Raw genomic sequence first — 15655 nt, 5'->3', positions numbered from 1 at the left:
TCTTAAATCCCCTTGGAGTTCATGTCACTGTACAGAATTAACCTGTTTACCCTGGTGAGAGTGAACTTTCAGGTTCTGATCAATGACAAGAATTTTATTTTTCACCTATAAAGAAAATGTCAGTGTTTTCACAATATCTTAGATATCTTTTGCAAATAGTGGGACTCAGCAGGCAAGTTAGAGATGATTAATTCTATTCATGATATTACAGTTAATTTTTTTTTTTTTTTTTTTTTTGCTGCGGTACGCGGGCCTCTCACCGTTGTGGCCTCTCCCCTTGCGGAGCACAGGCTCCGGATGCGCAGGCTCAGAGGCCATGGCTCACGGGCCCAGCCGCTCCGCGGCATGTGGGATCTTCCCGGACCAGAGCACGAACCCGTGTCCCCTGCATTGGCAGGCGGACTCTCAACCACTGCACCACCAGGGAAGCCCTACAGCTAATTTTTTATTGTGGCTGAGTCTTACATTAAATGTTGCTATTGTTAAGAAACAGATAATTTTAGTTAGAGGTTTTAGGGTATATATGTATATACATATATAGTCGGTGATCCTTGATATTTAATTCTATGATACATGTTTAACATTGTCTTGTTTTTACCTTTTTTTTTCCCCCTGGTTGAAGCAAGACTTCAGCTCAAATATTGAAATCACCATTTGTGGGCATTTCCAAGGAAATTGTTAAGCGGAATATTTAAAATTACAGGTTTCCTGCAGAATTTTTGCTTAAGAAAATCCTGGCCCTCTGTTTTCTGGTAGAAATTGTTTGGAGGAGTGTTATCTGACATGCTGGCTTTCTACCAAATACCATAGATACACCCTCTTTCAAATTTCCTAATTAATATATTTCATATTATATGTTTCTGATACAGTTTAGCTGTTTTAAAAAGCTCAATAGGAAATATAAACTAATAATATAATTTCAAATTGGAAATAAACATTTAACTAATTAACATATTCTCTTAATATCTATCTTCAGTTAGTCCATTTTAAGTTTAAATTTAAAAATACTGAATTTCTGGAATTTTAAAACCCATGAAGGAAAATCTATAATAGTTCTGAAAAAAAACATTGTTCTTCATAATCAAAGTACTGTTCTTAAGAAGGTAAGTTAAAGCCACTAAGACAGGTAATAACTATCACAGGGGGAATGTTTATACTCATTAAACTTTATAACACACCACTGCTTTTTACTTTCACTTTTCTTTCATTTGCCATCTTTGGAAGAAAAATAGAGTATCACTAGGCATTAGAAAAAAATTACTCCTTATAAATCACAAAATGTATCTATTGATCTCTAATTGTAGCCTGTTATTGAATTTGCTTTAAAGAGTTCATGCCTTCTGTATATCTTGAGCTTGAACATTTCCTCTCATCCTCACTTTTGTTCTAGTTGCTGCCTATCATTGTTTAATTACCCAGTCCAGCCTTCCTCTGGAAGTTAGTCATTAGGGAACAGTAAGACAGACTTATGCAGCGTTATTAGCCTTCTTCCCCAAATATGTTAGCTGATTTGCCAGCTAAGTCAGGAAATACAGATGAAAATTTTATTCATAGTAAGACCTCTTGAGAAGGTGCTAACAATGAGATCATGCAGTAATTTCTAAACATTTATTAAATGTTCATACACAAAGTAAGATGATGGAAGGAGGGGTCTTGATCAAATAGATTGAATCACTGTTTCTGTCACTCAGAATTATATTTACTCCATTTCTCTAAGAACTTACTGCTTTCTAGAGAGTTTGTAATTGAGCAAAAATAACTACTAGAACTCAGTCTGGATGTTAGAATGATTTGGGGGATATAATGACTTTTCTAAAACTGTAATTTACGTCTGCCTTTTTCTTTTCCCTTTTTAATTTTTCTGTTTACTCTATTGTAATATAACCTGGTGAAGTATGTTTCAAGATTTCCATGCCTAAGATTTCTTTGAAGAATTCCTCACTGTAGTAGGTTTTACTGAAACATCATTCACTGATTAATTCTAGGACTGCGATGCTCCATAAAGCAAAGACGCATCAAGGGAATAAAAACTCATCTTTCCAAGTTGGAAGACCTCTCTGTAATATTCAGAAACTGTGTTAAACAGGCTGACTTCTGTTTTTAGGCCTACCTGGAAGCTTTTCTTCACCCAAAGTTAACCCCGTTTGTTCTTAAATTCTTGGATAACTAAATATATAAATAAAGATGAAGGAGCTAGGTTTTTCTCTTAAACCTCACAAATAATACATTAATATTTTTCTCTAGGTTCTTTCCTTATAATCTTAAGATTAATTTAAAAATGCAAGTGGCTGCAAAAGGATATTCAGGTAATTGTACTTTGATTAGGAAAATTAACAAGTAAAAGACTATTTACTAGACATGACCCAACACATGAGGTGCAGAGCAACACAGAGGGACCTGACTGTCACTATCTTTTCCTGTAACATACTTGTCCTGAGGACAAATAAGGACCTTAACTCTTAGAGCTGCCAACCCGGCTTTCTCTATAAATCAGATGCTAGAGTCATTCTATTCCATAATGTGTTATTTTGCAAATAAAAGTATTGCTAGTTTGCTAAATATTGATGCCTCTAAATTGAAGATGACTTACATGTGGTACAATTAATTAAAGATACAAATTAAACTTTGTGGACATTAAATAGCTTTTTTACAGGAAGTCGAAAAATTGAAAATTGACTATAATATTTGATTCTTCTGCAGTCATTTAAAACATTGATACATAATAGTTATATTCTTATTATTTATGAAAGCATGAGACCTAGAGCTCTCTGACTGTGTGATTTGATTTCTTGGGAGTTTAAACTGTAAGAATGCTGTTCTTCCTATTTGGGGGAAAAACCCCACAAAATAAAATATTGCATTTCAAGGATTTTAAATTTCAAAAACTAAAAGGAAAGAGAATTTTACATATTGAAAATATTTGCACAGTTTTATTAAATTACAGTTTTGTTTTGCTCCTATCATTCTTTAAATGTCTCTGTATAAAATCTATTATGAATGATAATAATAAGTTAACATAAAGATTGCTAAACAAATTCAATGGATATACAGAAAAAAAATTGCTGTTTATTTATTGCTTGCCTTAAGAATAATTTCTGGCTACCTCCTCTAGGGTCAATAGTCCATTTAAACAGCCCTTAATATTGTCTAGTCAACCCAGTTGTCTATGTTTTTAAAGGGGCAGGCATATAAGATTACTATCAAAAATACAATAAATGTATCAGTTTATTCAAACACAATGAAATAAGTGTTACTAACTCACTGCTATGTGAGTAACTCATTCTGCCTACATTTGGGCTGTGTTAAACTGAAAAGGAGAATTAAAGAAGCAAGCTAGTAGGTAGAGTGTTGAAGTCTGACATAAAATGAATCCGAAAAAGGGACAAAACAGAACAATAAAAAAACGAACTTTAAGCCTCTTATCATGAATATGAATTACATTTTCATTCATTCAATAAATATTGATTGTAGACCTGCTATGTGCTGGGCACTATTGTAGATGCTGGGAAGACAGCAGTGAACAAAACAGACCAAAACCCCTGCTTTCCTGGAATTTACATTGTATTTGCTTAATTACATAGTGTTTTGGATGAAGTCATCTTTTGAAAGTCTCAGACATTGGTCACAGATGGTCTGTAGGCTACTTGGCATCCATATGCATCCCTACATTTCTAACAATACAGTATTATGGACATTATCAGGCTTGTCATAATATAGTATGTATTTCTTAGGTTTGACATATTACTCCATCAGTGAAGGGTCTCCAGCAACCCATCAAATATAGTTCAGAGTTAGAAAATTGTTAGGACATTGTTAAATATTATGGAAGTTGTGCAAACTCATTCTGAAGGATATTAAAAATAGATAATCAAGGTTTTACAGTAAAGATAGAATAAGAGATTAGCTTTTTTAAGTTATGCATGGTCTCCTCCACAGAAAAAGCTCATCCCTACGAGATTTTTCTCTACTTATTCAAAGAGTGTATCATGTCTGTCTTGAAAATCATGATAGATTGAATCACTTTTACTAATGGAAGCAAGACACATCCTCAGGAACATCAGGTATGTTGCTGCCCAGAACAGATTAGGACATTTGGTCTATTCATTTTTATGTTAATCCCTTCTTGAAGTTGTACACCTCTAAATTTAAAGTGCTCAGTCCAAATTATTTAGTTTTTGCTGTGGTTGCTCTCTGCAATACCCTTACCATAATGATACAGGCAAGCCCCTGCCTTTTCTCTGCCATACACTAAGAGGACTTCTTAGGCAATGACTATCCGTTCTGGGATTTTGACAATTTTCTCAGTGTCAGTTTTATCATATTTCCTTACCTTTTCCAGTAAATTGTACTAAATCATATATTTTGCAGAAAATATCTATAATATACTGTAAATCTTACATTCATGTCATTCTCATTATGCATTTTAATGGGGAAATTTAACGAGGAAACACTGCATAAAGAGGAGAATGATAAAGAAATGTGTCTTATCTCAACACTTTTTAGTGTGGAAATGGGTGGATTTCTCTGAATCAGGAGTCAAATGTGACACTTTCTTTTCTTGATTCCTCAGGGCTAGGATGAACTCATCACAGGGTCCAGATAAGGTAAGTAAAAGAATGTTATGTGATCAGATAAAGATCACACGTAGGCATTCATAACCCATCTTAATTAGTACCAATCATGAAACTAATTAAACTAAACCTAAAAATAAATTTGTGCTGGTTGCTGTGAAGACCTCTGGGCTTTGTGTCATTGAGCTGATCTAAATACCTGAATCTTCAGCTGCAGCGGCTGCTGCTTCTGCAGAGCCCTCTAGTGGAGAGCATGGCTATAGCAGTTTACTAAACCAGGGACTTGACAATAAAAAATCTTTCATGAAATCCAGTGAAGTGAGCACTGGCACATGCCATTACTCCTTCACATGTTTAGAAGTGATGGTACCTCCAATAGACAGATTTCTTATATGAGAGCTTGACTTGTAAATTTATTCCAGCTTTTGTGTTCCAAAGTGAATTGAAAAAAGTCTAAGTTTTTACTTGGGCCTTGACTTCTGCAAGTGTTTCAAAAAATAATAATTACTGAATATTGAAGCCTAAACTAACTAAGTTAGAGAAATTGCAAAGTTAACACATTTGAAATAATACGAATATAACATGCACATTTTGAATCCTTTCATTGCCATAATTAAGAACTGATGGGGGGGTTTAATTTTTTTTCTAGAAAAAAATTTATATCATCAGTATATTTGTAATTAAAGTTTTAGGTGCACTCCCCTTTACCTTGATTTATTTTTTTCAATTTAGTTAGCTTTTGAGCTTCAAACACCTCTGTAAAATGCATATTTTTTATTTAAGGAAATAGATTTGGATATATAAAAACCTAGAGTTTGTGACCGAAGTAACTTCTGTTTTAACTTGAGAAATACTGCACAGGTAAAGATGATTGACATTAAGATGTAGATTACCTGCCACATTTTAAATTATTTATCATTATTTAACCACTATATTGACATGACAGAATAGGGATCACTGACCCATAGCACAATCTAGGAGACAAATTAGAAAAGCAGGTGAGGTTATTTGGGCACTTGTGGAAACCAGAGCATCCGTGAAAAATCACAAATGTTTGACACTGTTGAATATAAGATCCCTATGACTTAATACGGATTATTTTTCCGGATCCCAGCTGAATTGACGACTATGGTTAGACAAGCACATAATCAGTTAATTTTTCTGTACTGAGTAATGCTATTTTATGTTCAGGCTTACAAAATGCTTGAGAAACAAAATTGAAGCCATGTGTTCTCAAAATATACTTCTATAGAGCATTTAATAATCCTTTACCACCTTTCTTTTTTTATTAAAAATTACTCTGGATGCACCTACATTTTTACCTAAGCCATAAATGTAGCTTCAGTTATGACGCCATTAAAACAAATTTCCTTCAATTAGTTAGCCATATTGCTATTATTTGTTTTACTGAACCATATATCAATGCACCAAAAAGCTCATAAAAGGCTCATTTGTATTTCAAATTATTTCATTAGAAATGAAAAAATTAATTTTTCATCTTTAGATAAACTTCCTAATACTTGTAAACACAAATTCATTTTGTATTAAGTCATAGGTTTGTTTTTACAATGGTTTTCCTATGTTTGTTAAGGTTGCAAATCTCCTTGGACAGTTGAAAATTGGCCACTTAACACATATCTTGAGAAATTATCATCCAACTGTAATGATCATATATTCAACATATCTGAAATAAAATGAAAGAGATTGTCATACATGCTTGTGTTGAACAGTGTCTTCTCTCTTCTAGATAATGTTTGGTATTTACCTTGTCAGGAAAGAACTTAAAATATTGGGCAGATAATTTATACCCTTGAAACAGTTAATTAACAATGCAGATCAGTAAATTATAAAATGCTTAAAAGAGTGATTTAGATAGAAGTGAAATAAGAATTCGCAACAATGATGAATTCATCTTGACTATATACCTTCAAGAAGAGAGGGATTTAGGGTAATAAAGTATTGTCTAACTACTTTGTGGGAGCATTAGGTTTATCTTGAAGTTTACTGAGAGATAAGGTTGAATTGATTAAGCTATGATTCCCATACTTTTACCATCTGATATTTTAATATTTTAATGCTTGTATGTAAATATATATCTATATATTTATATTAATTTTCCAAACAAAATTTATGTATTCTGGAACTGGGCCATACAAAATATTGTTAGCTCTGCAAAGGCATTGCCTAGGAACTTGTCAGAGTTTCAGAATTTCAGGCCCTGTCCTGGATTTACTAAATCATTTGAACTAAGATTTTCTAAGTCTGCATTTGAACAAGCTCCTCCAATGTCCTGCGTATTAAAGATTAAGACCTCCTGCTCTAGAAAACACAACTGGCTAGTGTATTGACACAGTATTGTGTGTGTGTGTGTGTGTGTATGTGAATGTTCTTAAGTATATAAGTGTATATGTGTGTGTAGATATGAGTATTTCTCAAAAATTGACTTAAAAGGACTGTGGTACAGGTTCTGTTTCAGCCAAAACACTCCCTTCACTCCCCCACCACCTCCAGCCGCATATGCTCTTGCTCAGAGTTTGCTCAGAGTTTTGGGATGTTTTCCTTAGATTTCAAGATGAACTCTTGGCTTGTTTTGACTGTCTTTTGGCAAGAGAAATGGAAGACTAGGAAATAACGGCAGTAATAAAGTTTGTTTTTAAAAATGGAGAAATGTTCCAGAGGTAATAGTGAAAATGAGTATACGAGTGTGTTTTAAATAGCATTGGTTAGTTGTAAGAAGCAAATCACATTTATCTATTTTTTGCTTTTCTTTTGATGACTTTATAACAATTGAATGAGCATTTTTCAGTTAACTCAGGCATGCTAATTTTTATATTGATTGCATAAACTTGCACGTTCAAATCCAAGATATATTAATTCAGTGGATATCAGTTAAAGCATAGCAAATTAATTTGTGCAACCTACTGTGACTATTTTCAAATCCAAAATCCAGTAATTGTTCCAAAAATCACAGCCCTTCAAGACATTTTCTTGGATTATTCTGTTCTTCTAATCACCCTCAAACACTTCAGTAACAGAAGATTTCCTGCAAATTTTCTCCTAGGTATTTTTTTCTAATACTTTCTTTGTATAATGTAAGATCTTTCCTGTTGTTGCCTTTGACTGTGTTGAGCATAATGAATTCGCTAATGTTTTAGAATTTCTCTATCTGTAAAGATAGGCTCCAAAGAGTTTTGCAGCTCTAAATATGATTTTTCTGAGAGGGGATTCCCAGTCCTGTGGTCTTTCCATTAACTGGAAAAAAAAATTTTTGTTTTTAATTTTCACCAAACTCTACCTTTTTTTTTTTTTTTTTTTTCCTTTTGGCTGACTGTTCCCTTCCTGAAATTTTCAATGCTCTTGTCATCTCCAACTCACTCTCTCTTTACCTTTCTTTTATGATATTTATTCCTACTCAATGAATTCTGATAATTATACATCCTCCATCTGCCTTTTGAACATTTTATTTAACAGGATTGAATTTTCTCTCACTGTTCATGATCCATCTGGACAACTTCATCTACTGCAGTGGCTTAAGCTACTACCAATCTGCTAATGACTGTTCAATTTGCAGTCTCTAATCTGTCTTCCCTTCTAGGCATTTACATCTAACTTTTGGTTTAAATATATCTACACGTGCATCTCACCAAGTCCTAAGCAGAACTCATTATTTCCCCACCTTTTCTTCCTATCCCAAACTTAATCCCCTAAACTCCTTTGTCAATTAATTGTATCACTAGTCAGCTAAACACAGGAGAGATAAATCTTATAGGCCTCTTCCATTTTGTAATACTCTCACTACACCTTGCTTTCCCCTTTTCTAGGCTTGCCTTCTCTAGGCTAACCTTCTTGAAAGGGTAATACATTTACTGTTTTTACTTCCTCACTTTCTCTTTACTCTTTTATCTGCATCCTACTTGCAGACCAATTACCCCACCAAAACTGCTACCACAAAAGTCATTAAAACCTTCAGTTGTCAAACTCAATTGTCACTTTTCAGTCAATATCTTATTGGATATTTTTGTTGAATGCATTTTTGACCATCAGCTGTTTGTGAAACCCTTAAAAAGTTGGCTTCCAGTAGGCTAATCCCTTCTAGTTCTTTGCTCTTCTCTGTTTCTGCCTGTCTTAAATCCAGGCTTACCTCATTTCATTGAACTTTGCTTTATTGTGCTTCGCAGACATCGTGTTTTTTACAAATTGAAGGTTTATGGCAACACTGCATCAAGCAAGTCTATCGGTGCCATTTTTCTAACAGCATATGCTCTCTTCTTGTTGCTGTGTCACATTTTGGTAATTCTCACAATATTTCAAACTTTTTCATTACTATTATATTTGTTGTGGAGATCTCTGATCAGTGACCTTTGATGTTACTAATTAATTAATTAATTGTTTTTTAATTAAAGTACATTGTGTTTTTTTAGACATTGCTATAACATGATTAATAGACTACAGTATAGTATAAACATAACTTTTATATGCACTGGGAAACGAAAAATTTTGCGTGACTTTCTTTATTGTCATAGTTGCTTTACTGTGGTGGTCTGGAACCAGCCTGTAGTGTCTCCGAGGTCTGCCCATATTGGTATATGCTCGGGTTTCATTCTTGGCCAACTGATCTTTCTGCCAACACTTTGCTTACATGAATGAACCTACTTATTTTTTCATACTAATTACAGTGGTCCCTCGCTCAGCATCCTTCAGGGATTTTTCTAGAACCTCCTTGAATACCAAAATATGGGAATGCTCAAGTCCCTTACATAAAATGAGAAGCACAGTCAATACAGTCAGCCCTCCATATTATGGGGTTCAGCATCTGCAGAACAGAGGGTCACCTGTATTTGCAGAGGAAATTATTTCCAAAGGAACAATTCCAGTCAAAGTCTGTGTCTCCTAATAGTTCATCTGCTCTTGGCTTTCCCTCAGGTCACTTCATCTATATAAACCTAAAATAGAAATTTTGTATTATGCCCATTTTCTCTTCTCAAATCTCTCTTGCAGTCCTGACTACCTCCTCACTCAAGCCACAGATTGAAAGGCCTCCTCAACATATCCAACTACCTCATTGCTCATAATCAATCTATGAAGTTGTTTGCCAATTCCACCCAGTTACATTTGTGTGATTTGTAGTTCTACCATCACTGCTCAGTATGAGACCCTCTAGATCTCTTTTCTAGATCAAGATTAAAAAAATGTATTGAATGATTTTAATGTGTCAAGCACTAGGCTTACACTTTATCTGAACCATCCCAAATCTCATATAATCCTTACAACATCCCTATGAGATAGGATCTATTATTATTAGAATTTTACTAAGAGTAACAGAGCCAGGGAAGTCTGGTTCAAGAGCCCCACTTGTACCTCTGCATGATGTTGGCTATTCTATTGTGAAGGGATCCTAATTGGTCTCTTGGCTCCTAATTGGTGTTTTTGCTTCTGTTTTACCCTCCCCACTTAACTATGTCAAAATGATCTTTTTAAAATGCTAATTGAACATGTCTCTCTTCTACCTCACATCACCCTCAAGTCCAGGCTCCTTAGAACAGCTCACAGAATTCACTATAACCTTGCTTCTCCCTAACCTTCCTGTCTCCTCTTACCCATACCCCTTGATGCTGCCTCCAGATCCATGTGCTAGTAATAGAGGTATATGTTATTTCCTCCAAAAAGCATGCTTTTCATGTTTAATTTCTCTTCTCCGAACTCTGTTCTTTAAAACACATCTTTCCAGGTGCCACTCAATTGCCATCTATTCCAAGGAATTTCCCTTTAATTTTTATTCCAAGGAATTTCCCTTTAATCCCTAACTTCAGATACCCCCACCCCTCCACCTTGTACTATGAAAACACTCTACCTGCATCTCTGTCTAACACTTGCATAATTTCTTGCTGTGATTCTGAATTATTTTAAAGGGCCCTCTTATTCATGTTTTTGACCTCAGTGTCTAGCACATGATTAAGCACATGTTAGGCACTCACCTTCTGTTGAACTGAACAGTGAGGGGAATTAAATATTGCAAATGTCTTAGTCATCTCCCTCTTCCTCAGCCCCCAAAATCCATGTTTTCTCCTTTGGGGTATATAGTTTGTTTCACCTCAAACGTGTGTTTTAATTTCATCATGTATCTTCCTTCTTTCCATCAGTTGGATTCTAGTTCAGTTCCTTATTACTTTAGTTATTTAAAAATGGCTTCAAATCTCACCATTCTGCCTCTGATTTTCCCTCCTTCACATTCAGCAATGGTTCTCAAATGTCAGGGATCAAAAGGATTACCTGAAGAGCTTGTCAAGTTGCAAGTTCTTGGGTCCCAACCTCAGAGATTCAGATTCCATGAGCCTGTGGTGGGCAGAAGGGATGTGCACTTTTATTTTTTATTTTTTAGAAACTGTTTATTTTCTGTCAGCCTATTTCCATTTTAGGAGTTTGTGGAAGAACAGGTTAAGACCACTCAGTGGTTGTTCCTACCCACTCAGGGGCCCGAGCAGTGGGAGCTTCAGGCTGTTCTTCAGTGGCGAGCTGAGCACTCCAGTCAGTGGGGAACTGCTGAATAGGCACAGAGGGCACCTGCACACCTTCGGACCAGTCAGCCACCTCAGGCTGAGGAGCAGTGAACTCAGAAGCTGGAGCGGTCCATTCACCCTGAAATTCCTCCTTGGTCACAGCTTTCTCAGCTGCTGCCTGCTCTTCCTTTTCAATCTCTTCAGGATCTCTGTAGAAGCAGAGATCAGGCATGGCCTCCCATGGGTGTTCACAGGAGATGGTGCCACACATGCACAGAACTTCCCGGGCAAGCACCCACCACATCAGACCCACTGAGTGATCTCCCTTTTTAGGATCTTACAACAGGATACATCAACTTAGTCTGAAAACAGAAATGCCTGAGAGGTCCTAAGTGAGAAATAATGGAGAAAAGCAGAAGAAAACATAGGCCATTTTAAAAAAGTTTTTTCATCTCTCCTTAAAGCTTTCATACATTAAAATCATACATTTGTAGCAAGTATTACTATCAAACTCCACTCATTGGGCCAGAAACCCTTGTGGTGTTAGCGAAAAACTTGCCCCTCAGGTAGCATACTACCTACACTCGTGAGTTCATCGGCCAGTGGCCTCAACTCCAAGCTCTAACAATGTGCAGGGGATGTGCACTTGTAATAAGTATTCCAGGTACTTCAATAGCAGGTGGGCCCTATACAACAGGTGGAGATGCTCAATGCTATCAGTAAATTTTTTCCTAAAACCCAGATATGATCAAGTTCTTACTTGCTGAAATGCTTTTTATGTCCCTCTTTCATCTAGAATATATTGTAAAATCACTGACATGTGGCATAGAAATTTCTGCAGTTTCCAATCTGCCTTTCAAGGAACATCTCTTACCACTCTGTCCCCCCACCTCTTCTCTTTCCTGTATCCTAGCCCTTTTGGTATCACATATGCTCTTTGCTCTATACATGTCAGATGTTTTCTTTTGCCCTGACTTGGAAACTATTATGATTTTGTTTATGCTCCATCTGCTTGCCTGCAGTGCCTTCCAAACCATTCTCCAATTAGCAAACTCCTACTCATCCTTCAAACTACAGCTCAGTTATTACTTTTTTGATGAGGCTTTCCCTGAATTGGCTGCCCACACCTCTATCCCCCCTACTACTACTTTGGCTAAATTCCTTGCACCCCTCTGTTTGCTGACATCATTCTTTTTCACATCTATTCAAAATGGCATTCAGATTATGGAAACTTCTTGTTATCCAATGTCTCTTGAGCTAGAGAGTCTATAATTGAGAGATCCTATATTATTTACTTTCTATTCCCAGGCCAGGAATTGCTTTTTACTTATTTTCACACTGTTGTAGCTTCTTTCAAACATGAATGCCTCTTTCCACAGTGATAAGCGGTTTAAGTGTGAAAAGAGAAGTAGTGTAAGGGGAAGCCAGTATACGTGGATATGAGCACATTGCCATGTTTTTCCAAAATGTTTTTAAATTGTCACTTCCAAATTAGGGTTTATTTTCTTTCAAGTTTCAGAAAAATTTTATCTAAACCTAGAACAGTGGAAAGACTAAAATTGTGTTGGAACTTTAAAAAGTGCCAGAGTCACCACTGTCTGAATCTTCTGTTCAGTACATGTCATCATTTTCAATTATGACAGACTTGGCACTTGAAGGGGGTTCTACAGCCTCTGGTGACATAATGTGGGAAGAAGTTAGAGATACAAAGTAACAAGGCACACACACAAAAAGTTAGCAGTCAGTCTTTTTTCCTGGCTTCCTCTACCCACCCACCCCCAACCGTTGATCCCAGCAGACAAACTAGTATCAGAAGCCACTTATTTAAATTCATGTGAAAATCATGTTCTCTCAGTAAAAACATAGTGCTTGTGAAAAGAATACTTATTAGCAAGGCCTTTCAAATCCTTATTTAGATTCCACAACTTAAAGCTCTAAAATTGATCACTGATCTTACAGCTGTCAACTTACCTTTACTTTCCAGAGTTGTACAAAGAATGTAAGAGTCTTGTTTTCTGTTTAGAATAGGAAAAGATTGATGAGCGTGAGGATATTTGAGTGATCATTTTCTGGGGAATATTTTAAAGATACGCAAGAATAGTTCTCAAAATAGAAATTACAAAATTATTTGGCTGAAATAGATTGCAATTTTGTTGTCCAGCAAGGGAGATGGAAATAAGAGAAACCATTTATAACCATGGTGTAAAGTAAGTGAGAAAGTGTAAAGACACTATTATTTAGTCTTTGGGTTTGGAATGCTAAAGAACAGCTTCCAACTATTATCAGATTGGAAGTGGTTGGAAAGCTAAATGGGAAGCTGTGAATAATGCATTGTTTATCTCACAGAACTCAGAGATCCGAATGCTAGATAGTGAAGGAGGGAGGGTAGTGATGTGCTGTCAAGAACTTCAGGCTTGACTTCTGTTACTCTTATTTATACCCACAGCATAGAACAAGGGATGCGTGCTGACCTGCAGCTACTCCTAGGGCTGGGTTTGCTCACTTCCTTAGGATGCTGAAGGTTACTTCCTAGTTTGGAAAACCGAAGTGAACTTTATGCACACGGAAATCCTGTGCCAAATCTCTTTAAAAAGTCCTGACACCACTTGGTGTAGAACTGAAGAGACTTTCTGATCTGGGGTGCGTATTAGTGTCTTTCTGCGCCAGAAAGGGCTCGTGAAGAGTTATGATCCCATTGAACACAGTGAAGGAATAATCCCAATTTTCCTTTGAATACAATCAACAATCTTTCCTTTTAAATGAAGGGCTCCTGTTCTTTTAATAACAAACATTTCTCTGGCATTTCAGTTTCTTTTCCATTCACTCTGCCATATGACACTCTAGCAGGGTTTCTGGTTTCTTCGGGGGATTAACCTACAAGAGCATGTACTGCAAACAATAAAATAGCTGCTTTCCATTGAAAATAAGGAGGGGGTGATTTTCTCTCCCCACCGCTACTCTCCACCACCGCACCATCATAACTTCGGGATTTCCTGCGCCTTTGGTGACGCCCGCGACCTCCACCCCCTTCCGCCCCAGCTCGGTGCTTCAGAGCCTGTCTGCGAGGCCGAGCGCGCTGTCCTGTTCTTTTTCAGCGCTCGCTTCCGACGGCACTAGGACCCAGGGATGTCCCTGAGCGAGGTTCGAGGAAAGGCAGCCAGACTCCTCCTTATCTCCAGTGTCAAACTTGACATCAGCCTGCGAGCGGAGCATGGTAACTTCTCCAGCAATCAGAGCGCTCCCCCTCACATCAGTGGCATGCTTCACGGAGATATGCTCTTCTCACTGCTCTCTGCACCAGCAACATGGATTGTCACCTCTCCATCTTCCTCCTTCTCAGCTGCTCTGTTCTCAATTGCTTCGGGGAACTGATTCTCCAACCTTCCAATGAAGGTAAGCCAGGTACAGCGACGCGCACAGCCCCGTCCCGCGGGGCTAAAGCTCTTCCAAGCACGTTCTCACCGAAGCCTTCTCAGGTCCTCGAGGTCCTTCCGAATAAAGCGGTTCACTCTCAGAGTAAACTAAAGAGGTGCTTTTATTTTCGGCTGTCTTCTGAAACATTCTAAGAGATAACTTTGGATTGCCTAAACCTAAAATGTGTTTGAAATCTGATACCAATTCAAGCAATTATCTTGTTTGCCAATTTTAAGCAGAAAGAAAGAAAAAATCCTCCAGTTTTACAACCCGGTATGTTAATTGCCAAATAGTCATGGCAGTATTTTATTTCCTAATTATGACCACGTAGTTCTCTGAGAAGTTTAAAAGAATATTCCACCCTTCTCTCTAGATTCTTTAGTATGTTTAAAGGTAATGACAGGTTGTTCCAACTTAGGATCATGGCATTTATGAATGGGCTAAAGCGAAATCAGAGTTTGTTGAAGCGGAGATGTGTGTGTGTGTGTGTGTGTGTGTGTGTGTGTGTGTGTATTTATGTTGCAACTGCTGTATTGAAGTGATGTGTATCCCGCCAGGCGGTGGTTTGCTCTGTGGTACAGGTTCTAATGAGCAGCATATGCCACGTTAACATAAGTAATATTTGCCGGAATTACAATAAGCTGAGATTGGATTTTCTTTGTTTAAGGGCTTATATACGAATAGGAGAATGTATTTAATGAATAGTGAAAACTCCTGGGTAGGTGTAGTAAATAACTGAACAGCAAATTAAGAGAGAATGTTCATATTCAGCAAATGGTATTTCCTTAGTGCTGGGTTATTTATTTTCCTCCTAATGGACATTCATCCCTTTTCAATTGATTAAAGTGCAAACCTAATATTAAGGACAGCAATGTTTCCTATAAGATTTTGTGCTTAATAGAGACATTGCCTTTTTCCTGTATACCTTTTATGATCTATTCCTAATGATTTGTGAATATAATCGCTAACTCTTAAGAAAAACTTTTCTGAATAATTGATTGCTTTCAAGCAACACTTACAACTTGGATTTCCTCTTAATCATTTTGAACTTATAACAATAATATTTAGCAATTTAGCAATACTGAGAAGTTCATGTGCAAATGCTACATTATATGTTATGTCACTAACTAAAAAATATATTGACAAGCCAGTACCGTGGTATATTGTATATAT

At 36.6% G+C, this 15655-nt stretch overlaps 1 protein-coding gene across 2 annotated transcripts in view; it reads left to right on the top strand.

Moving 5' to 3' along the window:
* Positions 1-14373: 14373 nt before the first annotated feature.
* The window catches only part of EPHA3 (EPH receptor A3), a gene marked incomplete at both ends in the record, with an annotated part of 370237 nt that continues 368955 nt past the window's right edge, over positions 14374-15655 (top strand). For both annotated transcript variants that reach the window (XM_079704896.1, XM_079704895.1), the window contains one exon: positions 14374-14461. In XM_079704896.1, coding sequence (XP_079561022.1) covers positions 14374-14461 — 88 coding nt within the window. The remainder of the gene's footprint in view (positions 14462-15655) is intronic.

This window comes from Hyperoodon ampullatus, assembly GCF_949752795.1.
Source record: "Hyperoodon ampullatus genome assembly, chromosome: 5".
Classification (NCBI taxonomy): Eukaryota; Metazoa; Chordata; class Mammalia; order Artiodactyla; family Ziphiidae; genus Hyperoodon; species Hyperoodon ampullatus.
This window is presented reverse-complemented; position numbering and strand designations above follow the sequence as displayed.